General features: G+C 41.5%; 1 protein-coding gene across 4 annotated transcripts in view; it reads left to right on the top strand.

Moving 5' to 3' along the window:
* PDE5A (phosphodiesterase 5A) overlaps positions 1–27341 on the top strand; it is a 108123-nt gene extending 80782 nt beyond the window's left edge. For 2 of the 4 annotated variants that reach the window (XM_067549354.1, XM_067549371.1), the window contains exons 14-21: positions 2306–2400; positions 6683–6770; positions 7762–7862; positions 7959–8036; positions 9017–9080; positions 10434–10508; positions 11040–11123; positions 21671–27341. In XM_067549354.1, coding sequence (XP_067405455.1) covers positions 2306–2400; positions 6683–6770; positions 7762–7862; positions 7959–8036; positions 9017–9080; positions 10434–10508; positions 11040–11123; positions 21671–21808 — 723 coding nt within the window. In that variant the 3' untranslated portion in view covers positions 21809–27341. Of the gene's footprint in view, positions 1–2305; positions 2401–6682; positions 6771–7761; positions 7863–7958; positions 8037–9016; positions 9081–10433; positions 10509–11039; positions 11124–21670 lie in introns of those variants that run through there. The other 2 variants (XM_067549363.1, XR_010919885.1) reach the window with 2 other exon arrangements.
* Positions 27342–27759: the final 418 nt, after the last annotated feature.

Below are 27759 nucleotides of genomic sequence, written 5' to 3'. Positions count from 1 at the left end.
CTTCTTGATGTTATCTGTTATTAGCACTCCTTTCCTGCTAAGTAGAGGACCTACACTTTACTTCATCTTTCTCTTAATCCTAATATATTTATAGAACCTCTTCTTATTGTCTTTTATCTCTTTTTCTAGTTGTAACACATTTTTTGCCTTTGCCCTACTTACTCGTGCTTTTGAACTCATCCATAGCAATTTGTCCGTGTTTCCATGTAGGATTCCTTTCTGATTTTCAGGTCACTGAAGAGTTCCTTACGGAGCCATATTGATCTCTTACTATTCTTCCTATCTTTCCTTTGCATTGGGATAGTTTGCTGTTATGGCTTTAATATTGTCTCTTTCAGAAACGACCAGTTGTCCTGAACTCCTTTTTCCCTTACATTTTCTTCCCATGGGACCTTACTTCCAGTTCTCTGAATTTGCTAAAGTCTGCTTTTTTGAAGTATATGGTATTATTCTCCTCCTCTCACTCCTTCCTTTCCTTAGAAACATGAAATCTCTAATTTCATGATCACTTACACTTAAATTGCTTCAGAAACTTTCAGATTCACAGCCAATTCCTCCGTTAGTCAGAATCAAGTCTAAAATGGCTGACCCCAGTTATTTTCTCCACCATCTGACATAGAAGTTTGTGTAGTTATATTTATTGCTGCAATATATAAAGTTATTGTGAATTAAATCCTATAGATTCGCACAACCTGGACATCTACAGGATCATGTCCTTTATTTTTAAGTTAACTAATTGCATGTTTTGAGTTTTATGCTTATATCAATCACTGGTCAGGAAAGTGCAGAAGAAAAGAGTCAACTTACTACAATGTTTTTCTTCACAAATACCAAATATGACCTTTTTAAAATTCAGGAACCTTTGTTATTAACTGGTTTGTGTCATTTTACAACAACTTCTGTTGGGACAAATAAGTGTCTCTATTTAGAGCCAAAGCTAACACTAATAATGAGTAGAGGCAAAGCTCTTCGTAGATAGGATTCCTCCATGTTCAGCAAAAAGTGAATGCGTCATTTTCACTTTGTGCTTAGCTTCCACAGACAGGAGATCTCTCATGATCTTAATAGCTTGGGGCCAAGTGTTTTTGGAACCTTCTTAGCTCCCATTGCTTAGTCTATAATCGCTTCATTGCTATACACATTCCAGCCTGATTAACAAGAACCAGAAGAAATGGCATGGGCCCTGGAATCAGAAGTGGTCTTGAATACTCTCAGTATTCTCTGGTTCCAAAATGGGGAGGAAGAGCAAGCACTGGTACACAGATCTGCCTAAGAGAGTCACAAAGCCAGCTATTTCCAGACTTGTTTGCTATCCACACTAGAGATCGAGTTCATCACCTGTAGAAGTAGGAACAGCCCCTCTGAATATGAATGAATATGACTCTTCAAATAGTATATATGACAGTTAGCCATATAGCCATCAGTTGGAATGGAGTGAGATCCAAATTTTCAGTTCCTTATTGTTGTGCAGTGTTATTCTTCTCATATTCAGAAGATACTGTGGTTCTTTAGTTTTTCCTAGCTTCTGTTTCTCACTGGCCAGATTTAAATAAACTTTCTATCAAATGGTATTAAACTGTGTTGGAATTATGAAATGGCCAGGGACGAGTAGCTGTGACCTCTCCCCTTCCCCTGCTTCCTGGCAGATAACCCTGTTCTGGGTTATGGAAACATGTACATTAAAAATGAACCAGAGTGTGTTTGATTTTGCTTTCTGTGATCCTTAAACTACCATCCCTTTATTGGCCCAGTGATCAATGAAACATTTGATCTGGCTCTGTCGTCTGATCACTCCAAAGATAATTAACTGATGGGGTTTTGACTGAAATATATATATATAAGCTAATATAAAGTGGTATAGCTCCATTGAGGCAGTGTTGTCTGGTGGATAAGGCTCTCAGGAGACAAGGGTTCAGTTCCCAGAATGGTCCCTGGTTTGCTGGGTGACCTTGGGAAATCACTTCCCCTCTCCGTGCCTCAGTTTCTCCATCTATTAAAAAAGTGGGGATAATGATAGTGATCTCCTTTGTAAAGTATTTTGGGATCTACAGGTAAAGGGCACTATATAAGAGCTAGGTATTGTTGTTATGCTTTACAGCAGATGAGAATCTAGCCCATTATTTTTAATACACCAAACTATTCTTTAAAAGTCTAATTCATTTGAGAAAACTAATTGTCCTATTATGACTAAAACCATATAAAGTTTTAGAAGGTATGTGTTGACAAAAAAAGAGACATAATGCATTTAGTATCAAATCCCTATTGCAAAGCTAACAGACATCTTGTTATTTCCTGTTACATACAGAAGAAGCTGACTGACTTAGAGATACTTGCTTTGCTGATAGCAGCACTGAGCCATGATTTGGATCACAGAGGGGTGAATAACTCTTATATACAGAGGTAAGCAAGTCTGTTGGGAGGGGAAGGAAGAGCACAGATTTTTTTTTAAATTTCACTGAAATTAATTTTAAAAACCCAGAAAATTAGACAGAGTAGAACCTTGCTATGGTGCACTAATGACAGGGAGAACCTTTGTGAATTAATGAGCTTTGCAAATCAATAAATCTGAGAACATTAGGATAAACACACCGTGACTAAGTAATTTTAACTGATCAGCTATCCATGTTTCTCATGAATTCTTTGAATGCCAGGTTGCTTAAGCTAAAATACAGATTTAAAACTTCTTTAAAATGTATGTTTAATTAATCAAAACAGAATGTAAAGCTAAATAAAAAATTACAGAAAGTAAAATAAATCTGGTCATTTAATAGTCTGTAACAAGTTCAAATGAATGAACTCAGCATAGAATGTTAAAACTTATTAAGAAGTGAAAGTCTCATCTCATAACGTTAAATGCGTTCTAATTCCATACTACTGTGTGGTGTTGATTTTGGTACCAATATGGAACTATTGATCCTTAATTCATATTCTTATCAATTTGCCCATCAGCTTTAAATCATTTTGGAACTGTCAGTGACAATTCAATCAATATAAATTAAAGATTAGAATTGTAATTACAGAAACATCAGTCCAATTGCAAATCACCTTTGCAGATAATGATAATGCATTGCCAAACCATGCACACACAAATATCATACACTGACCCCAAATAAAAACTTTGGGTGCAGTTCAACCATTTGCACTTGGCCAGAACAAGGCCCATTCACCACTAAAATCCCATTTACCCCCCTCAAAGAGACGATTGTATGTGCGAGTTATGTGCAGTTAACAAGTCTCTGCTGTAGTACATGGTTCCAGTTTCTCAATATTTTTGACATTCAAAAGAATATTTACTTCACCACATCCTTGAAACACCTCATACAAACATAGGAACTGCCCTACCAAAATGGACAATGGTCATTCTATTCCAGTATCATGTCCGTGCTTGGTGCTTCAGAGAAAAGCCGTCAGTCTTCATAATGCATCTGCTGTCACAATGTATTACGAAACCTTGGGTTGAATTTGAACTGATGTCCTTTATATTAAAGACTCCCTTTACCAATCTCCTTTAAAGGCCATGGATGCAATCCTGGCCCCACTGAAGTCAAAGATACGATTTCCATTGACTTCAGTGGAGCCCACGTTTTTAATGGGTCATCTAAAATGTGCTCAAATATTTTGAGTTTGCACATATTTGTGCACATTTGCAGATGCAGTTTGGGAGCCCTTTCAAAAACTGGCCCTAAAAGGACACATTTTGTAAAGAATTCAAAAGCTGAAACTTCACAGATAAAATATTGTTGACAGTGTATTCTAAATTAGAAACCATCCTTACACAAACCATCTTAAAGCACTCTACACCCTTGAGCACTGTAGCTACACTGACCCTAACCCCTGGTGTAGATGCAGTCCACGTAGCTACTTTCACTCAGTGATAGAAAACCCCCTTTTATCATCTTCATCTATGCTATAGGGTAGGCTGTGGAATAGGTCCGGCACTATTGCTATGCCACAGTAGTCCCCGTAATGTAGACATGGCCTTGAAAATCAATGAGACTTATGCTCAAATGTGATTTAGGTGCTTTTGAAAATTTAATCCACTGATGTCTAAATATTTAGGGCTGGATTCAGCACCACCGAAGTCAGAGGATGTTTTGTCATTGTGTTGAATGGGAGATAGATGAGACCTTTACTTACTGCTTTGATTAAATAAATAGTTTGAATAGAAAATATAGTTATAAAAGAATTACTGAGATATCCCAGCAGTGTCTGATTCTGACCAGATTTGGGGAAGAGAGATAATATGCATTTCTCAGCATCTCTTTCTGACAGAGTTGGAGAGTAGTGCTGAAGCTGACTTTGGAGGAAGTGACTTACTGTGCCCCACAAGACTAAAGTAAAGTGCTGTCAAGATAGCCCATAGAGGAGGAAAGGTGTGTGTGAGGGAGGGAAGACTGGGAATAATGGGAGAAAATATAGAAAAATAAGTAAAAACTAAGTAAATTCCTGCCTATTGGGTCTCAAATACTGGGGCTCAGAATTGATCCAGGTGTGATATATGAGACCAAAAAAAACCCACCCTAAAATGCAGTCATTTGTCCTACAAATGGGGGAAATCCAGTAACGCACAGACCAACAGTAATTGGAACCAGTTAGCTATGTTTTTCCTTAATTTATTTTAAAATAAATTTCCTGGAAAACATCTGGATATGCGTCATCTGCTCTTCAAAAATGTCCTGGGAAAAAGTTATAGACAGTGAAACCCAACATTCACACATGCCACAGAGTTGATTACAACTTAATAACATTTTTTCATTATCAACAGTTCCAGGGATTTTGTTTTTAAATCCCTCAGGCTAGTAGAAACCAAGTAAAAAGTAAAAAAGTTTACCAGAGATTAATCCTTTCTTTCACTTGGGAGAGGGGGAGTAATACTTGGCACAAGGTTCTTTTCTTGAGCAATAGGGTTTTTAAAAAAATGAGGGAATTGTCCTCCTAGCACATATTACAGGAAATGGACTCGGTTATAGAATCTCTTGGCAGATACACAGTTTTTTTCAAACTAGTGTGTAAAGAAGGCAAGGCAATGAGAGAAAGTTGTATAATCAAATAATTGTATTCATAAAGAAGTTGTGTCCTTTGGCCTGGCTTGTGGGCCTGACAGAAATGCCATGCATGCATGGGTCATGCTAGGAACTTGAGTTTATTCCCACCACTGGTGTCTTTCTTCCTAGAATAGCAGGGTCTGTGAATGCTGAGGAGGCAACACTCTTAGCCCCAATTTGGTACAGTAGTTGGGAATGTAACTTGTTTCTTCCCTTAAATATATATGTGCATTTCTGCTCAGGATGAAATCCTGGCCCCACTGAAGTCAATGGGAATTTTGCCAGTGACTTCGGTGGAGGCAAAATTGCCCTAGATGTATTGGCACCCATCCAAGGATTCTCTCTCTCTCTCTGTCTCTTTCACACACACATACACTCTCTCTCTCTCTCTCTCTCTCTCTCTCTCTCACGCACACTCTTTGCCCCGTAATCCTTTGCATTGGTCTCCTAGGAGGGCACAATCTTGCAGTTCCAGTTAATCATGTGAGTAAATTTTCCTCATGCAAGTAGCCCCATGGAACTGTATGTTTAAGTAAGGATTACTCACGAGTAAGGATTTGCAGGATCAGGTTATAGGTGACTACAGTGCCTGATACAGGGTCTGCAATGAAACAGGCTTCAGAGGAAATCCCGACTAGGCCTTAGCTGAAGGGATGTGGGCAGTGATGTGGAGGCGGAGGTTCAAATGATTAAAAATAGGAGATTGCAAGGTTCAGTAATAGAAGCAAAGAACCCCATTATGCAATGGGGCAGAGGAAGAAAATGTAGAAGCAGTTTCCCTATTTTCCCTATCAGAGAAGCAGTTTCCCTATTTTATCCAAAACTAGTAAGCACAATAAGCTCAATATTTTATATTACGAAATAGGATTAAACTTTGCATCCATACAGTTCATTTCATGCTTTTTGTTCTATCAATGATACAATGAGGGCTGTACAACTCACACTCCATTTTTCCTTGGATTTTTTGTTGATCACAGGAGAAATAATGATAGCTCAGTGGCTTGTTCATTATAAATCAAAGAATTTATTTTGGAACAGAATGAGAGAGATGATTGGTGTGGGGTCAGTAAAATAGCAAAGTAGGTATTGACTCTGATCCAAAGCCTACTGTAGTCAATAGTAGCTTTTCCATTTACTTTAGTGGGCTTTGGATTAAGCCACTGTTGCCATTTGCTACTTGCAAGCTCAGTAGCTGCAGAAAAACAGCCTCCCTAGAGAGCTTATTCAAGAAGTTACCTGACAGGTAAATGCAAGTGTATAAAAAAATTCTCTTTTGAAGTTTCCTGTCTCATTGCCTTTTCTTTTTCACTCTTAGACTCTTGTCACTTAAATAATCTTGTATTATTTTCTCATTGCTTGTGTGTTAGTGGCCTCTACAGATACCAGTTTAAATCAAAACCAGAACTTTAAAGCTGCCAGCGTATTGAAAAAGTAATTACATTGTTTCTGCATTTGTGCTCCCCTAGCCATCTCTCTAAATGCATTTATTCTGTTTGACCAGTCACATGGAAGATGGGGAAAAGAGAACCAACAGGGAATGAAGTGGTGAGGGCAGGAGAATAAGTTGTGTTGGATACTGCTGCTGGGTGATTGGTGCCTTTAAGTTGGTTTCTCCCTGTGATGTTTTTACTCCTCAGAAGTGAACACCCACTGGCTCAGCTGTATTGCCACTCAATCATGGAGCATCACCATTTTGATCAGTGCCTGATGATCCTGAATAGTCCGGTAAATGCCTTGCTTCTGTGTGTGCACTGAAGGAAGTCCTAGTCTATTTCACTTTTATTTTTAGTTTCTGGATAGATTCCAGAATTATACATTCTTAAATGATCTTTATTCCTTTTTGGGTCAAAAAGGCAAATACAGCATTTTGAAATCATAGCCCCACTTCTGAGAGGCACCAAACCCTTCCAAATATTTCCTGATAAGGGAAGCCTTGCTATTCTCATTCTGAGTACATGCTTCCTTGGACCAAAGAAAAAAAGAAGCTTTGTTGGCACTCTTGTGACCTCTAATGAACCCTTGTGTTTGAACTGGCAGTACTGCTTGCCTTTTAAGGTATATCCCTGCTTACACATGCACACAACAGTTCTGAAAAATAATAAATGTTGGCTACAGATGGGCCAGAACAAAAGCTAGGAAACATATAGACGTGATCTCTTCCCATCGTCCCCAGTATACTTTGGTTTTGTGGATCTTACATATCTTTTTGTGCAATGATTTATTTTTCATGCTGTTTTGTAATGGAATGAGTCTTATGTGGTTATTTACAGTATGTTAGATTAAGCCCCCAAATTCCTAAGCAAAATTATTTGTCTGTTACACTCTCTCTACTGGAGGAAAAAGAAGAAGCTCCAGATTGTGGCTTGTGGCAAATGAACTCTTTGGGATGAAATAAAGACTTGAAAGGGTCTTTGCTTCCTGACTGCTCTGTCTTTTGTATAGACCCTCATAAAAAATACTATAGTATTCTAATGTACAGTCATTTACTGTAGTGTTGCTACAGCACTTTTGGCCATTAGTCAAGAATACTGTAGTATGTTTTTATCAGGCACATAGGGGGGATGTAAGAGAAAGCAGAGTAGGAAGAAGACATCAGTTACAAGAAAAGAACTCAAGTGATTCAGAATCTAGACGGGAATGTAATAAATTGGTGATATGTTCCAAGTTTTATTCTTAACACTGTTTTTTTGGGTTTTTTTTTGTTTTTTGTGGAAAGGGAAACCAGATTCTCAGCAACCTTTCCATTGAAGAATACAAGGCCACACTGAAAATGATAAAACAAGCCATCCTTGCCACAGACTTAGCACTGTACTTTAAGTAAGTTAGAGATACATTTGGCTGAACAGCTGCTGTCAGGTGTTTGGAATTGTCAGACTGATTGTGAATCTTCCTCTTGTTTTTACTGGTTTTAAGGAGAAGGGGAGAGTTTTTTGAACTTCTAAGAAAGAAGCAATTTAACTGGGAAGATCCTCTGCAGAAGGAGCTATTTTTGTAAGTAAATGGCAGATGTTTCAAAACCAAACTGTACTATCAAGTATCAGGTTTTCCACTCCAAGCTGCGATTACTTTCAGTAGAGCCAACATAAGTCTGTTGAATCTAGGCTTGTACAAGCTGACACAAGTCAAATAGGTCACTGAATGAATGCCTGAATCTGAATATTGTTAAGAGTTTCAGGAGTTGTCTGATGAACTCTCATGAATGACTTCTTGTAGCCTTCCTCCTGAAACAGTCAACAACTGCTAGTTATTGTTAGTGATGACAGTGATTTTTATAATGTGGCATCTGTACACTAGCATTTCTATTATTCCTAAAGTGTAGGACTACTGACAGAATGCTGTGTTGTTTTTTGCTGTAGGTGCATTGTCTTAAAGCACTGAACTGTTGTAATCTATAGCTGAAAGATTCAGGGAGGGTTGCTTGTTTTGAAGCAAATTCATTTCCCATAAAAGAAAAGAGATTGAAGGACAGAGACACTAAGGACAGAGAAGAACACACCAGCAGCACTGTAAGATTCCCAGGTTGCCTCACTAGCGTGCTGTTACCTTTTCCAAGGTACTGCCTCTATGGGCAGACTAGGGCATATCCATAGCTCATTCAGTCTCAGCCTTCCTCCTGAAACATCCAGCAGAGGTGCTATAACAGTCATTTTTGTAATGTGGCGCCTGCCCATTAGTAAACAGACTGAAACCTGCTCAGTTCACATGGGCCTTTCCAGTGGTAATGATCTAAACTGATCTGATCCAGATTTATTCAGGTCAGATGACACAAGTGAAAGGCACAGTAGCTCATTACTATTCCTCAGTCATCTAGTCCCCCATTAAAGGATATTTTTATCATTTTACTGTAATTTCATCAGTTACCCTGGCTTTGATTTGGTTTTATATTGGATATCATATTTATTAGCTTCTAGACTGAATGGCTGCATGAGTTTCATGTTACAATAAATCATTAATTTTCTTTGTTTTTACAGAGCAATGCTGATGACTGCTTGTGATTTGTCAGCAATAACAAAGCCATGGCCAGTTCAACAACGGGTATACGCTTAATTTAAGACTTTCTAAGGGTTTGCTATTCTTTAAATAGCTTCTGTTTCCTAAGCCTAGCCTTCCACTTTGCAAAGGCATTGGTGGAAAGCACAGCCTTAGGGAGAAATCCTCAGAAGGTAGAAGACTTTCATGTACATATGTATTTATCATCATTTTGATTGTGAATGGCTGGCTTGATGTTTTTTTCCAATTTGTTTGTACTGTTGTGGTAAACACACATATAAATGCAAGAGCATTTTTGTGCCTAGATCTGTATGTCAAGATTTTCAAAAGTGACTATTGATTTGGAGTCTCTCATTTTTTTGCATTTCCAATTTAACACACTTTACAGCAGGGATGGGGAACCATTTTTATGTCAAGGGCCTGATGGTGGCCCTGGCGGTGGGGGAGAATTCAGCGGCGGGGGAGAATTCGGCAGCGGCGCGGTTTCACAGCGGCAGCGGAGTTCCGTGGGGGGCGGGGGGCAGTGCCCGCCGCCGAAGTCCCCCGCCGCCGAAAAGGGGCAAACGGCGGCAGGGTTTCGGCGGTGGGCACTGGCCCCCCCCCCCCCATAGAATCCCGCCGCGGCCCTGAGGTGATTTTCAAAGAGTGGGCATTCATCACTTGCTGAAAGCCAAAGATCAGGTATCTCTCAAGCTGGATACCCACAGATTAAAGTGCCCAAAATCACTAGATGCGTTTGAAAATCTTAGGTGTAACCTCTATTTTAAAGATTTGACTCTTGCCATTTTTGCACTTCACTTTACCCATCAATAAATTAATCCTTACGTCACAGGATTGTTGTGAGTTGAACCTACTAACTTATATAGAACAAATTTTGGAATAGGGTCTGTACAAGTGCAAAGATTACAATATCTTAAGAGCGTCTAGGACACACTGGGTCTGATTTGGCTCTGATTTCTAACCCATGCAACTCCACACAGGTCAGTGGAGTTAGATAGCTGAAATGTATATATATGTAATAAGCTCGTTGTTTCAGAACTGATGTGCAACAAATGCTAATTGTTTGTTATATCTGCTTGTGTAATGAAATCTTGGTACTAAATAGTTAAAACATATTCAGTCCTCGTTTGTTTACTCCTGAAAATGTTTCACTTGACATTGTGCTATTTGGCTGAGAAAGCTTAGCGGGCTCAACTCTATTGAGATTTTGCATTTAGGCTCATTTAAACCAGTTGGGACTTCACACAGACATATGACTGCAGAATTCTTTGCAAGATCCTTTATTCCTTTTTCATTCAGAGCAGACACCCAGCAATAGCACTTTCTGTTTTGACCCTAGGGAGAAAGTGTAAATCCAGGTCTTTAAAACTAACGAACAGTGTGTGACATTTCTTACAGATAGCTGAACTTGTAGCTACAGAATTTTTTGACCAAGGGGATAAAGAGAGAAAGGAACTCAACATAGAACCAACAGTAAGTAGCGGTGTGGTGACACCACTTTCAAAATGATTACTGCCAACAGGACTTCCCTTTTTTAAAAGTTATTTTTGGTGGAATGAGTATGGAACAACTTTCTTCCCAATCATTCTGCTAGCTGATGGCTATTTTCCTTTTATGGTTCCCAAACATCTGCAACTGACCATTTACCTTCCAGACAATAGTGCAAAGAGCATGAGTTCTTCCAAGGGAGTGCTGCTAAGCTTCTAAGGAAGGGAATTCTTAAAGAGCAGTGCACACTTCATCTCACCCTCTTAAAGTGGGCTTGAAACCTCCACCCCTGCTCTGCACTCTGCCACTCCAGGAAAAAGACTCCAGAAGTTGTTCATGCAGCAAGTTATTTATTTGACAACATATTGCGCCTGCTACCCTTCTGTGCTTCCCTAAGGTGTTACTACATAGTTTCCGACCGCTCGTGGATATTTTTTAAACTTATTTTATTTTAATAGAGAGCTGACTCACCGTGTGTGTTTATCATGAAAATTGTGTATTTCTTTTTGTTTTCAGGATCTAATGAACAGAGAGAAGAAAAATAAAATTCCTAGCATGCAGGTTGGATTCATAGATGCCATTTGTTTACAGCTTTATGAGGTACTCTGTTTAAGAGGGGACTCTATTTATGGATTGTACAATTATCTAAACCAGAACTGAGCACTGGCCCCTGCAACAAATGCAGAGGCTGACGTTAGAATCAAGTGTGCTGTTGTTCAGCGGTTGAATGACATATGAGAAATGCTTGCTTGTTATTGGTTCATTAGTCAATCAGGTCAAAAGACTATTTCAATATTTATCATTAGGTTGCTTACTTATTTGATTGAAATGGTTTGTTGTAATCATTACAAAACCAGGTGGAAAGGCATTGTGGTCTCGTGGTTGGACCTAGGGATTAGGAGTTGGATCCCTGGGTTCTACTCCTGGCTCTGCCACCAAGTTGCCATGTGCTTTTGGGACAGCCTCTCTGTGCCACAGTATACTTGTCTATAAATGGAGAGTGCCCATCTACCTCACAGTAGGAGTGTTGTGAGGCTTAATTAAGGATTGTAAAGTGCTTTGAAATCATTGGGTGAGAAATGGTGCACAAGTACAAACCATTATTATGTTAACTTGGATATCACCAAGTTTCAGATTACACGCAACATGACAGAACCCATTGAAATGTTTTACATCCTAGCTACAAACTGCACATTTCAAAGATTAGGTTATGTACTAAAATTTAATTTCCTATCTTTGAGACTAGATGAAAACCTTCTCAGGTTGTATCATGTTTTCTGGATGCATTTATTGAGATTGGAAACTTGGGGAGCAAATAGGAGCCTAAACCCAAAAATCTGTCAGTGGGAGCAAGATGACTCCATCCATTCATCCCTCATCCTCAATGCCCACTTCAAAGCCATTCTACATGAATGCACATCAGCATTCTGGGGGGCTGGATGCTCTCTAATGCATCTGAAATCCACAGGACAAATGATCAAGTTTCTGAAGACAGGGTCAGCAATCATGTGTGCAACTTCCCATTTTGTGCTTTGGAAACCCAACATCAGGGGATACTGTGGCAGTTGTTATTGGAGAGCCCCAGATAGCTCCTTCCAGGGGAAGGCTTACAGCTGTAGGGGACTGAGTGCTTGTGCACTACAGCACCTGCAGAAGATCTGTTCTTCGTGTGCTTGCTCATGTCGATTCCATTCTAGGTATGTGCGTGCCCATGTGCACAGTAGCTGGAATTTTTTTCCCTTAGCAGTATCTGTAGGGCCACCTCTGGAGACCCATGCTTATGCCATGGTATATAAGGTGCCATTGGCCCTGCTCCCTCCCCCTCAGATCCTTCCTTCTGCCCGTGACGGTTGCTGGAACCTGTATCTCTCTTGCTGTCGCAAGTATTCAGTTAGCCTTTAGCAGTTTTAAGTTTTGGTAGTATAATTAGTAGTTAGTGTCCTGCTTAAGACTTTATGCCACAGTGGGGCATGCCCCATTCCCCAGGGTTCAAGCCCTGTGTGACTTGCACCAAGTCCTCCGGCTCAGCGACCCCCACGACAGCTGCCTGAAGTGTCTGGGGGAAGAGCACAGAAAGGACAAGTGCAAAATCTGTAAGGGCTTCAGATGCTGGATGAGAAAGGACAGGGAGATCTGGCGGAAAGCCCTGCTTAGGGAGGCAGCGCTGAGACCAGCCTCTGAACCCTCCCGTGCCGACTCGGCACCAAGCACATCAGCCTCAGTACAGAGTACCCCGCTGGCACCGAGCTCTTCTCAGCGCCGCTCCTCTTCTCTGTCTCCAAAGAGGAGTCAGAAGAAACAGCACAGAGAGAGAAGCTGTTCCCTGGTGCCAAAGAGATCGGAGAAGGGGGCTCTGGGTGCAGGACCTTTGTCAGGCCAGCGACTTGAGCTGAGACACCATAATCAGGGGTCTCCACCCACGGCACCATTTCCCTTAAGGGAACCACCCGCAACCCCAGCAGATGTAAGGGGACACCTCTTTAAACATTCCATCGACCCCAGAGAATTTCAGGCCACAGGTGCTACTGTTGCTGCCAATCCCGAGGCTCCTTTTGGCATCACTGTGGAAGGAGAAGCTAGCGATGGCTCCCCCACGACACGCACACCGGTGAGTATCGTCAGACCTGTGTTCACCGGTACAGAGGAGGTCTCCACCATCAGGATGCCAGTAGCCTAAATTATGATTGCGGTCTCCTTCATCGAGACGCTCAACCCGATCTGAATGCCATTCATATTCGCCGCAGCACTGGTCTAGGGGATCCTGGCACCAATCCACAGCGTTTTGATCTCCAGCACCGCACCAGCACCCAACAGGGTGCCACCATTCCAGAGGTTCAAGACATTGGTCTCCCTCCCTGCGATGCTGCTCCCCAGTGCCGCACGGCAGCAGGGAGGCACCTACAGCCCCCTTGTGGTCACTGCAGGAGTCCTACTCTTTGGATTCCAAAGAGGACTACCCCAGAGCCAGTCACCATCAGTGACAGGGGGCATAAGAGGTGGGGACAGCCCCTCCTTCCACTGGATGGCCCCGGGGCAGTAGCCAGTACAATGCCCTTATTGGAGCCCACGGGCATTCCCCATGGCACCAAGCCCCTAATCGTTCCACTCCTTGGGAAAAGTTTCTGTGGTACCAGCAGCACAGGAGGAGGCTCAGGACTTGGCATCCAACCTCAGCACTTAGCCCTGACTGCCCACATCGGTCCAGACACAGGAGGAAGTTCTACCCCCACCAGTTCTGCAATCTTTTTCCTCATTCCCGGATGAAGCAGTCACCAGCGCAGAGCCCTCAGCCCCATTAGACAACTTCAGGGCTCACGAGGAGCTCCTGAAGATGATGGCTTACAACTGGAAGCGGAGGAGCTCAAGGACACTTCAGATACCCCTCTGATGTACTGGCAGCTGTGGCACCAGCCCAGGTCACTCTGCCCATACACAAGAGAGTGCTCAAGGTGGTTATGGCCCTAGGCAGACACCATCTTCGCTGCCACTGACATCTAAGAGAGCTGAAAAGAAGTATTATGTCCCACCTAAGGGATTTGAGTACACCCTCCACCGGGGTCACTGGTTGTGGCAGCGGCCAATGAGAGACAGGCAGGGCCAGCTGAGCTATATTCCTGAGAACAAAAACTCTCAGAAACTCGACTTGTTCAGCCGAAAAATTTATTCTACAGCAAGCCTCCAGTTTCGAATTGCCAACCAGCAAGCACTGCTGAGAAGGTACACTTTTAATCTCTGGAGCTCGCTATCCAGGTTCACTGAGGTGTTGCCACAGGAAAATTCCCAGGACTTTACCACTATCTGGAAGGAGGGCAAGACAATGGCTAGAGTGGCACTGCAGGCAACATTGGATGCAGCTGATTCAGTGGCAAGATCTATGGCCTCAGATGTGTCCATGCGCTGTTGTTCGTGGCTGCAATCATCCGGATTGTCCCAAGAAGGGCACCAGTGCATCTCCCCTTTGATGGCTATGCACTCTTCTCAGACCAGACGGATGCTAGGCATCATGGCTTGAAAGATTCAAGAGCCATCCTGCGCTCATTGGGCTTTTACAAACCACAGGCCTCGAGGAAGCAGTTCCGCCTGCAGCAGCAGCCAAGGTTTCAAGCCCCTTGCTCCTCCTCCTACAGGAGAAGGGACAGAGACAGGGGTTTCAAACGCCAATGCCCTGCTTTAACCTCTGCTTCATCTCAGCTGTGGACCTCACGACACCCCAGTGGCCAACTGCAGCCATTTTGAGGGTACCCAAGGACGACACTCCAGTCCCTGAACAGGATCGATTCAGTTCTTTCCTGAACCACCTTTCCCCCTTCTTCCCAATGTGGGCCCATAGTATATCAGACTGATGGGGCCTCAAGGTCATCTCAGAGGACTATACCCTTCAGTTTTCCTCGCCTCCACCCCAACACCCCTCTTGCCCATTGAAGAAGGTGGAAAAAGGTGGAAGAAGGTGGAAAACATTCTGAGAGTTGGAACCATGCAGGAAGTTCCTCCAGACAAGTGAGGGAAAGGTTTTTATTCCTGCTACTTCCTTATCCCCAAGCAAAAGAGGTCTCCAACCTATCCTAGACCTACGGCGTCTCAACAAGACGTCTCAACATCTCAAGAGACTGAATGTCTGCATGGTCTCTCTAGCTTCTATCATTCCCTCACTGGATCCCAGATACTGGTATGCCACCCTTGACCTAAAGGATGCGTACTTCCATGTCTCGATCTTTCCCAGCCACAGAAGACTCTGCAGATTTGTGGTGGGCCATGCCCATTACCAGTTCATAGTACTACCTTTTGGTCTTTCTTCCGCCCCAAGGATATATATGAAATGCCTGGCGGTGGTAGTCATACACCTAAGATGTCAGGGGGTACACATTTATTCCTACCTGGACAACTGGCTGATCAGAGGGAAGTCCCAGTCACAGGTATGCCACAACATAGGTCTCCATAAGGTCCACCTGTCATCAACTGGGCCTGTTGATAAATGAGCAGAAGTAGATGCTCTTACTGGTTCATAGGAGTGGTTCTTAACTCTACTCAAGCCTGAGCCTTCCTGCCGGAGTCTTGTTTCCAGACCACGTCCAGCCCCATCGGCAGCATTCGTACCTTTCCCCTCACAACAGCCCACACTTGCCTGCAGCTGATAGGTCACATGGCAGCGTGCACATATGTGATATGGCATGCCCGCCTAAAGCTCAGACCGTTACAGTCATGTCTGGGCTTGGTGTACTCCCTGAGCAGGTACAACTTGGTTACAGTGCCCCTGCATGTAGTGGTCTCCTTGAGCTGGTGGGCCAACCCTCAGTCAGTGATGCAGGGCGTGCCCTTCAAAGGCCTCACACCCTCGGTTACCCAGGTATCCGATGCCCCGAACTTGGGATGGGGTGCTTACCTCAATGGCAACCTCTGCACGCAGAGAACTTGGTCTCCGGCAGACCGCAATCCTCATATAAATGTCAGGGAGCTCAAGATGATACGCCTAGTCTGCCAGGTATTCCTCCCCTACATGGAGGGGTGAGTGGTCCAGGTTCTAACAGACAATACCACCGTGATTTCCATTCACTAGCATTCATTGAACTTCTGTCAGAACGCTATGTTTCTGTGAGACCTCTCCATTCAGAGCAACTTCCACATCATAGCGTCCCACCTGCCTGGGGCCAGCTCAGCCGATCCATCTTACTTCGCCACGAGTGGTTGCTCCATCCTCAGGTGGCAGATATGATCTTCCAGAGTTGGGGAACTTCCCAAGTGGACCTCTGATACCAGGCTGAAGAAGAAATGCACCCAACCTATTCTGCTCGATTCACGGGGCCAACAAAGGGGCGCTGTCCAATGCTATCATGGTCAGGGAGCCTTATATACGCCTTCCCACCAACACCTCTAATCCACAGAGTCCTGGTGAAAATCAACATGGACAAGACAGAAGTGATCTTAATAGCTCCCACTTGGCCAAGGCAACATTGGTGCAGCACGGTGCTGGAATGCTCAACTGCCCCATTGACAAGACCTTTTGTTGCAGAACAACAGCCTGCACCTACACCTGGATTTAGTATCCCTCCATCTGACAGCATGGAGGCTGAATCGTTAAATACAGATGAGGGATGTGCTCATCCCAGTCCAGCAGGTTCTGATGGGCAGCAGAAAATCCTCTATCAGAACGTCCTAGTTAGCCAAATGAAAGAGCAGCAGATCGGAATATCCTGTCTCTGCTGGCTTCAATACAATCTATTCTGACTAGTTATTGTGTCTCAAGGGTCAGGGCCTAGCAATCTCATCAATAAGGGTTCACCTCGCAGCCATTTCAGCTTTTCACCTGCCGATCCAAGAGAAGTCGGTGTTTTCCCATCATATGATGACCAGATTCCACAAAGGACTGGGAAGACTTTACCCCCATTACCTCCATGGGGCCTGAACTTAATTTTGTCAAAGCTAACAGGGCCCCCCTTGGAACCCCTAGCAACCTCTCCTTCTCGCTCCTTTCTTGGAAAGTGGCTCTCCTGGTGGCTATTACGTCAGCACGTAGGGTCTCTGAGATAAGAGCACTCATCTCAGGACTGCCATACATGATTTTCTATATGGATAAGGTACAGCTGTGGCCTCATCCAGTTTTCCTGCCCAAAATAGTATCCCAATTTCACAACAACCAGGACATATTCCTGCTGGTATTCTATCCTAAACCGTGTAATTCCAGCGAGTAGCATACATGGCATATCCTTGATGTTAGGTGGGTGCTAGCCTTCTACACTGAAATGACCAAACGCTTTTGTAGAACCACACAACTCTTCATTGCAGTGGTGGAAACGATAAGGGGATTACCTGCCTCCTCTCAGAGGATCTCCTCATGGATTTCTCCCTACATCAGGCTCTGCTATGAGCAAGTGAACTTACCTTCGTTGTAGAACATCACAGCCCATTCCACCAGAGCTCAAGCCTCGTCAGCTGCTTTTCTGGCACAGGTCCCGGTATAGCACATTTGTAGAGCTGCTGCCTAGGCCTCGGTCCATAATTTTATGTCCCATTACACCATTGTCCAGCAGGCTCAGGATGATGCCAACTTCAGGAGGGCATTGCTACAGACAGCACATCCGTGAACTTCGAGCCCGCTTCAAAAGGTACTGCTGGTAACTCACCTAGAATGAAAATCGACATGAGCAAGCACTCAAAGAAAAAACAGTTACTTACCTCTTGTAACTGGTGTTCTTCCAGATGTGTTGCTCATGTCCATTCCATGACCCGCCCTCCGTCCCCACTATAGGAGTTGATGGCAAGAAGGAACTGAGGGGACGCAGAGCCAGCAGCACCTCATATGCCGCAGCATAAGCACAGGGCTCCAGAGGGCGCAAGAGCTATGGATACTCCTAAGCTAAAAAAAATTCTGGCTAACATGCATGTGAGCATGCACACACCTAGAATGGAATGGACATGAGCAACACATCTCGAAGAACAGCTATGAGAAGTAAGTAACCATCTTTTACTTCTGCAGACACATTATGATGCATACAGATATAGGGGTCCACAGGTCTATGGGACTGAACATGTGGCCTTTTCCAAAGGGGGAAGGAAACCCAACGCCCAACAAAAGAGTTTTAGGAAAGTCTCCCAATCTGAAACTCCCAGAGGAACTCTGGGTCTCATGTCAACTAGTTATCAAAATATATTGCGCTAGATTGTGCCCAGCCCCTATGTGGATGTTCAAGGGAATGGAGAGCGCAAGGAACTTCCTTTTTGTGCCCATGCTTCATAACAAAATTGCATTTGTTGAGCACACCAGGGAACAAGGTCTGCTCCTGGCTAGTGGCAGTAGCTACCCAAATGATGTACACAACCACCTCCCCTGCACTGATCAGGTTATAAGAGAAGTGCACTCCACCCTCTATGGGGATGTTGCACTTCGCAAGGCCTTTGGGAGACGTCGTATCTGCATGAGACACAATGGCACCTAGAGTTTCCCTTGGAGCAGTGCAGATCCATGCTGTGCCCAGTGCAAGGCTGTGCCTGAAATGCACAACTGAGCCCCTAAACCTCATACAGTAGGAACTGAAACTCTGTAGCAGGATGGCAGCTTCTAGGATCCCATATAGGAATGCAGGACCATACATGTGAAGAGTTATTTCTGCTGATTCATCCTGGCAGGTGGGTCCTGTTAGCTTCACCCAAGTTAAAAGAGTGTTTGGTGTACCTATGTGGAGCAGAGAAAACTAGAGCTCTAGGATCCTACTGGTAAATGCATGGAACAGCCCAGCTCTGGAGAAAGCTTAGGCTGGGACATATATTTTGTTGTTGTCATTCAGGTTAACAATACAGGCAAGGCCCATGAAAGAGCTAAGTTTGGAGTAGATTTACTCTGTTTGGAGCAGGGTGGTGACTCCATCTGCTTCCTTAAATGAACAACACGTAATGAAACAATAAATCATTTCATATAAACGTCACTTGGAAAATGAACAAGGAACCTGCTCACTCTCCAGTGTTCCAATACTAAGAGTGAATAATAAGCTCAGCTGTAACTTTAGCCTGCCCACTAATTGGCTCTTTCATTAGCTTTCATCCTGTCCCCAGGAGTTTGTCACACATGCTACAGGAGGTGTGTGCACAGGGCAGCACTGAAAGTCTGGTTTACCTTTTTTACCAAAAATCAATCAAATCCAAGTGGGTGGGCTTGATGCAGGAATCGCTGGGTAAAATTCTATGGCCTGTGTTATGCTGAATGTCAGACTAGATGATCATAATGGTCCTTTCAGACCTTAAAATCTATAAAGAACAGCGAAAGTGTTTCACTCATTTCAGTGACTTCAATGCTGACATTTGATCAAACTGTTTTAGCATTTTTAAACCATTTAAATGTACACAAACAAAATAAAATGGCATAATTCTAGTGAATTGTACCTAATGGGCCTGATTTTCTTAGCTCAGTGATGTAAATCAAGAATTATTCCATTGAAGATAATAGGTCAGTTCCATTAATGTCAATGGAAATATACTGATTTACACCAGGATATAGCCCAGTGGAGTTATATTAGTGTAAAGCTATCATAAGCAAAGGGAGAATCAGGCATCACCATCTTTTCTTTTCTGAATGAGAAATTCCGTGAATGAAATCCTGACTGATTTAATCACATACGTGTTAACTTCAGATTCCACCCCTTGTGCTTTGTGTAGTCAGTAATATGTCTAACAGATAGTGGGCCCAATCAACCACAGGACCCTTACTCATGTGAGCAGTCCCACTGGATTCCAGAAGATAATAGAAGTAAAGGACTCACATGTGATTGGGAATGAGGAAGAAGGTCTAGGTTGAATATTAGGAAAAACTTTTTCATTAGGAGAGTGGTGAAGCACTGGAATGGGTTACCTAGGGCGGTGGTAAAATCTTCGTCCTTAGAGATTTTTAAGGCCTGGCTTGACAGAGCCTTGTCTGGGATGATTTAGTTGTGATTGGTCCTGCTTTGTGTAAGGGGTTGGACTAGATGACCTCCTGAGGTCCCTTCCAACCCTAATCTTCTATGATTCTATGAAGAAAAAAAATCACAAAAATGTTAATGGATTTTACATTGCATTTTTTAATCAAAATTTTGTTTCAGTGGAAATTTCTTGACCTGTCCTAGTATCTATCCGTTCTATTCTGTACCCAAACATCGGAGTCCAATTCTCTTTCCAAAACTTGTTCTCTGCTTCACTTTTATTAATCCCTGTCCTCCTAATACAGTAACTTACTATTGCCTGGTCAAAAGTAATTGAGAATGGCTATTAAACACAGCTCTTCTCTAGACCTTTCTTAATCAGGTGCTGAATATATTGGTGCCAAATGTCCCTTGGATAACTCTGCTGAATCAGCAGTTACATCAGCAATGAAGATGGCCAAATTAGCACAGTCTGCATAGGTCAAATAACTGAATTTATCCTGGATTTGGAGTGACAGGGAGCCTTGCTTTAAATCAGTTTTCCAACACAGCTCCACTTTCTAGTATGAACAAGCCCTATGTTTCAAACATATTCTACTGCCTCCAATGGGCACTGTGACATTCCCCCCCCCTCCTACAATCTGGACTGGTGTCACCCCAATTCCTCTCACTTGAGCCCCGATTTACCCTGCTTTTGCTATGTGAACCACCCACTCCTGGGTCAGCCCACGCCCTGCCTCCTGTGAGTAATTGGTTCCTGACCTAGTGAAGGAGCACTTCTGGACAGCGATTCATGGGATAGACTCCCAGCAAACACCCCCAGTCCCAGATGCAATCCTGAGAGCTGCCATCTTGCAGGGTTCAGTGCTGTACTCTGCATCCTGCGAGCACATTTACATTTGTCTATTGATTTATCAAATACATTGATATGCACCAGCTCTGTCACTCTAAGTGAGGTCTCTGCAGACACTCAATCCACATGCACTGTTTTAGATAAAACAAATAAATAAATGTATTGACTACAGCAAGATTAAGTGGATATAAATCAGAGTAATATAAATCAAGAGATTAATAATGCGTTAAGGAGTTGGTCACAATTAACTAAAAGATAACTTGCATCCTAAACTAAGTCTAATATTTCAGTAGATTCTCAGTCTGTGAAGATAGTTTACCCACAGCTGGCTGCAATACCTCTTGCAGCCAGGACACACACATCCCACCCCACCCCCCGTGGGTAGGTGCTAGTCCTTGATGTTGCTTGGGAGATAGATTCCAGGGACAAAGATGTCTCTTTCTTTTAATAAGTTTCCTTGACATGCCCTGGGGTCAGGTGTTTGTCCATGTCCGGCAATGAGTGTGATTTTTCCCACTTGAGCCAAAGTGCTCAAAGGTGCTTAGGCCAGTCCATTGTTCCTGTATGCATGCCTCTGCAGGGTGTGTACCTTCAGCTTTGTGTTTGTCTGCATCTATTCAAGCCCTGTGAGACATACATTTGGGATATGACGTAGCAGAGTTTCATATAGGAAACATGCTACCATAACAATAATGTTCAGTATATCACAAGCATTTCAAAAACACCTTACATGACATACTTTACATCAGACAATACAGAGTTACACTGTAAGGGGGAACATGTATAATACACAAATCACACCATAAGGGTGTACATGGGGTACAGTATGTCACAGGCACAGCTTAAGGTGCAGGAAAACTGTGGTTTTTATTATACATTACCAGTCTGATTTCTTTTATTTCTTACAGGCCCTGACACATGTATCAGAAGGCTGCTACCCTTTACTGGATGGCTGTAGAAAGAATAGGCAGAAATGGCAATCCTTAGCTGAGCAACAGGAGAAGAATCTGATTAATGGAGAAAGCAATCAGCCCAAGCGGAACTGAGAAACTGTTTTAGAAAATACAAGTTCGAGTTTACACAGAAGATACAGTAATCTGGGGATACTATTTTGCTATACACTGTAGGGATTTGATGTATACTTTGCCACTATTGTATTTAAAAACAAATATATATGTATCCCTCTCCACCACAATTAAAACCATAGCATGACCATTTTTATGTGAATAATGTATAATGATTGTATATTCCTTATATTTCATTTAGGTGAGGAAGAAAAATAGTAATGCAGAGTTAGTTTACTCTGCTCAGTTCTACAGAGAGGTACAAGTGCAGTTGTTGGACTGCCTTTGCTTTAAAAAGCCTTTTACTTTACAGATGTACATAGTTGTTTAGTGTTTCATGAGTGGCAAGTACCTTAAAGATTACCATATATGGCACTTTTCGTCCTCTTATTTTTTGTTATGTAACTGTAAGTAATAAGCAATGTTGTTTTTTTTCTCTTGCAAGAAGCCTAGAGGCTAAAAGGAGCTTGGAGATTGAAATTCCTTCTAAAGGCCTAATCCAACAGCTGTTATGCAGACAAAACTCTCATTGAAATCAATCAATGAGAGTTTCATCTATATGGGAATGCAGGACTGAGCCCCCATTGACAAAGCACATAATATACTATACCAATGCCTTTTGTTTTTACAAAAATGTTTCAGCAAAATCGGTCATACTTTTTGGAGAAATTTTTTAAAAAATACTGTGAATTACTAGACAATCAGGGACCTACGTGAGATTTGCAGTGGAAGTGCCAAGAAATTACACAGAGATGGTGAAAGCTGCTCAGCAGGATAAAAATATACCACAACTCAGCAATGTAGCTAACAGGCTGTCTGGAAGAACTCGTCAGATACAAGGCTGGGAGAAACAGAGAAGTAAACTGAGATAAACAGGATCACTACTGTGTGGCTGGTAATATCTGCATACTGAAGATGAGTTTAAAGTCATCATAATCAACAAACTGACACAAGAGAAGGAAAAGCACAGGAGAATGTGATTGTGAAAGCATGTGATGAAAAAAGAGGCTATATCAAGAATGTGATTCAGAAAAGAGGATGTTTCTGGAGATTGTTAGTGAGTCTGATTCACTAGATCAGTAGCACTAAGAAATGACCATGACCACTTTGAAAGCTTGCTTCAGATTGCAGATGGTTTTATATGTTAACTTTGGAAAATAGAATGTTTTTATTTTAAAAAAATAATTTTCAGCGCTCATTCTACTAGGAACAGTTTTTAACCAGATGAAGTCTTAAAGCAATAAGTGAAAGGAAGACTGAAAGTGAAAACACGTGAGAATACTGCAGGGATTTACATTTTTTATATAAGACATAACAAGCAGTCGGACAGGGGAAACTGAAAGCCAGTGGACTTGCAGCAGATATGGGGGAAACTTTTTAAACAGAGGAAATGCCTAATAAATTTTTTTTAATAGGCCACTGGGCCTGAATTCAAGAAAGCATATGAACAAGTCAAATCCCAAAATGCTAGAATAAAGGAAGCACAATTTCAATTGCCATGTGTAGCCATGATCAGAAGATTAAAAATGAGACGGGGCTCATAAGACTTCTCAGTAATGAAAATGCAATTGACTGTGTAGAACCCACAATGATAATTTTCATATCTATAACAATATTTTTGTTACATACCAGTGGTAGTGCTGGGCAAACCTCATATATGTCAAGAGTGTGCATTCAGTTTGCCTGAACCATGTAAGTCCATGCAATTTTAGTTGGAAACCTTGCAAGAAATCTTTTTCCCCCCCATGAGATTTCCAGTACCATCTGCTTACAGTTCATCTGGAAATACTGTGAAAACAGCCTCTGTTTATCATCCCTCCTGCTTCAGATCCTAGAAGGAATCAAAAGAGACAGAGGCCACTCAAAAATGAAAAATGACAGAGGAAATGTTAAGTAAATGCTTCAGAATATCTTATAAAATGTTCAGTTTGATTCTAGAAATAAGAAAATTTAGAGAAGGCTGTTCTTTTTGTTTTCTGCAGCATTTCAACCATCCCAGTAGCAACCACTCCAGCATTTCAACCCCAGCATTTCAACCACCCCAGTAGCACCCCAGTAGCAACTGATTTATTTTAAGATCCCTTGTGAATATCAGTACATTATTATTGCAGGCAAATTTGAAAACATTTTCCTGCGGAAAAAATATATATATATATTTTTTGTCACTCAAGTTTCATACGTCTGATATATAATTTAATAATGAAGAATTCTGGGTGTATTATTATACGCAGTACTCTGTGTGTCAATGCATACATAATATGTGTGTGTGTGTGTATAGGCATAAACAGTCATCACTCTTAAATTTGTCATTACTCTTTAAATAAATAGCTAAGATTATCTCAGGATGTGCACTATTCCTGTATTTTCCTTTTAATTATAGGAATTTGCATACTGCAGTTACTGAAGTAAAATATTTTCTTATCTAAGCCAATTATTTTATATATAATGTGTGGATAAAATATTTATAGATTTATTCTTGTTAATGTGGTTGACAGCAAACTTAATTGGGGATGACAACAAATCAGCGATAGTGATACTACTGCTAGTGATACAGCATTATCATTAAGAGTCCAACTATTATGTATCTTATCTGCTATACTGTGTATGTGTACAGCATAGCTTTTTCATGACTTATGTTTTTTAAATCATGCAAAGGAATGCTGGAGCCATGTCTCTGATATAACAAACATGTAAATAACACACAGCCATAATTTTTTATTTCCACTGATAAATATACACAGTGATATAGCATTTGCATATATTTAAGTTACGCATACATCCCCACAAAATCTCTCCCTATAGAGGAAAGCAGATGTTGGAAAAAATGTAGAATTCTATTCTACATAAGTCTGCCATCAAAATGTTGTCCTAACATACACATACCTGTATTTACATATTTAAAAGACCACATACAAACTCATTAAAACTATTGGTTTAGGACCTTAAACACATATTTTATGTATTTTAGGCAAATTCAGAGAATAATCAGGGCATTTATATTGTGTTTCAGTCTGCCGGAAAGCCAAGTCAAGGTCACAGTTTTTGTTTCAAAGCTCTTGCATGCTTGGTTTGTGTGCAGATAACATGTTTTTCTTTGGTAACATAGGTGACCATATAAGAAATGTAATGGTTCTCTGCCTGAAATACATTATATTTGCAGATGGAAATTTTCAAAGCCATTTAGTGTATTTAACCACACAGCTATCATTATTTTCATCAGGAGTTGTGTGCCAAATTCTGCCCTGATTTACACCTGGTGCACCCAATGAAGTCAATGGGAAATATAGACAATGTAAATGGGATAGAATTTAACCCTCTGTGAGCCCAATCCTGCTCCCACTGAAGCTGTCAGGAATTTTGACATTGACATCTTTGGGAGCAGGATTAGGCCCACTGTATTCCTTATATTGCTTTGAATCAAGATAAGAAAGACTAGTGCTAAAGTGAGGCCAGGTTTTGCCCTCAGATGTGCACACATACTCCCGTTGAAGTCAATGGAAAACATGCTCTCACATTCCAGGGCAAAATTTAGTCCCTAAATACAGACCTTTGTTTCTTCTTTGCTTCCCCATTTAAAAAAAAATTCTTATCACATATTAACATTCGCCAAAAGAGTGAGTGGTCCTGCTATTCTCTTTGAAAAAGAGGGAGGATATTAAGGAGGAATAATGAAACCTGTCTATTCAGCAAGTTACCATCTTTTTAATATTAATTGTAGAACAAATAGGCTTCCTATTATTTCACATCCAGTAAAGCAATCAAGGAAAATTACATGATAGATTCTTAATAATTATTTATTTGTACTGTTGATTATAAATCAATACCATCTCATCAACCACTCAGTTTCTAATGTCTCCCAGCAATCTGAAGCTAAGTGGGTCACCACATGCTGCTTTCAGATGGGAGTGCTGACAGGTTATTGACAGGGAGTTCTCTCTCTCTCTGAAACATTCAATAGTGGCAGATCTGTCTCTCTCTTTACAACAATGAATTCGCTTTGTCAGAAGCCTATTTTTGCCTAGTGCACATGCAACCCAAGTGCATGCAAAAGTGAGATTTTGAAAATCCAACCCAATATTTTTCATTTGGGGATGGCTCTGAGATGCCATGTTCAGGTGTGGAATCTAATTCAGATCTAAGATTCTTCAGCTTCACGGGCATTTGGTCCCAGCATTCTGGTTCAGTCCATTACAGATAGAGAAATCTAAAGTCAGGTAGGTAAAATCTAGATCTGAAAAGTTTATGGGGCACTGAACTAGTGTTTTGGTTTGATCTCATTGCAATTATGAATCAGGATTAAAAAGGAGGGAGTGCTGATTCATGCAAATGATTAATAATAAATTATGAAGCTGTAAGGAAGTATCTCTTAAAAGACCTGATCCTGTGGGTAGAGTTTTCATTAGCTTTAATTGGTAGTTTAGCCTTTGTAGAATAGTCCCATACATCACTAATCATGTGCAGTCTACATTCCATAGGCACTCTGCTATTTCTAGAGTCCCCTGGTCTGTAACACTCACCATCATTAGAACGCTCCAGGCACCTGTATTGCTGTAAATAGAAGATGGGCCTCAGCCTTTTTGTTTGGACACTCATAGAAATGAGAGGCATCATCTGAGTCAGGTCTGGGTATTAGTGACATTTTGCTAGATACAGCAAATTGTGACATCAGGCTATTTCTGCGTTCAGCATTGCTAGTTTAATGAAAATTGCATGGAAAGGCTTGTTTTTCCACAGAGGTCAGTTTCAATGGAGAAATTCGTATCTAAGCACTGCCTGTAAATGTATATTAATTAAGCTTTCTAACCAGTAGCTGGCTTCTGCTAACTGCCACACCATCAGCTCGTCCATTCTATGATGTAGGATCTGATTAATTTACCTGTTTTCTTACCTATACCTAGGAAAAGCCTGGACCATTCCAAATTCTTGCCCTCAGTGACACCTGCACAGCCTATAGTGTATTCAGCTGGCCTCCACTGACTTGAATGGTACCACACAGGTGAAGTTAGAATTTGATCCCTCTGTGTATAAACACGCTAGACACGTGCACGTGTCTGCTAAAGAATGTAGTGTGAAAAGCACTGTAAATAGTTTTAAAATAAATTTCTATTATAGTTTAATAAAAGGAATCATAATGAACTGTCACTTGCCACTAAGTGTGTCTATTTGTATTCTACCTTTTCAAATATTTTAACAAATATATATAGTTTCTGGGCACAGTATTTTTGTACTAGGTTAATGGCATTACTGTGTATATTATGTTCAGCTTTTAAGTAGCATTAAAGTCTCTTGCGGGTTGACTTGTTCTTGTCTCTTCAATTTCCCCCCCTACACAGTTACTCAGCATAACACTCTTAAGTTAAACAGAATTTTTTGTCCTAGTTATTGTATAGTTGATAAAAGAAAGAATATACAGTAGGTAATTTTCTATGATCAAACTGATATTCAGCTACTTATTTCCTCATTCTCTTCTTTGTACTGTTTTTCATGCTTTGTAAAATAAAAAAGGAAGATGTCAACTATGTTTTGCTCTTTGGTCATTAATTTTACTGTGGGTAAATTTTCAAAGTAATGTCATTGTCCTGATCCAAGAAATTGCCTCTAATAGTTTAGACATTGTTGTAAAATTAATTATATCTGTTTATAAACCTCTGTTGATTCTGGAGATCCTGCTTTGCAGCATTAGAGAATTTTTGCCTTAGTATCAGGAAATTCCCTGGACATGAGGTTTGACATAAGTGAAAACCAGAGGCACAGTGTTTCCTCCTTCTCCCTCTCCCCTCCGCTGGAAAAAAAAAAGAGAAGAAACCTGGCTGTTATTTCCCACTAGAGAGCACTCCAGTTACACGTACCAGGACCTATCACAAGCTGTCTGACTTTTTAAAAAAGAAGGCTTGGCAAATATAGCTGCTGTAAAAGGTGCTGTGTGAATAAAA

Source organism: Emydura macquarii, unplaced genomic scaffold (assembly GCF_026122565.2).
Source record: "Emydura macquarii macquarii isolate MOO-44397 ecotype Brisbane River unplaced genomic scaffold, CSIRO-AGI_Emac_v2 contig_267, whole genome shotgun sequence".
Classification (NCBI taxonomy): Eukaryota; Metazoa; Chordata; order Testudines; family Chelidae; genus Emydura; species Emydura macquarii.
This window is presented reverse-complemented; position numbering and strand designations above follow the sequence as displayed.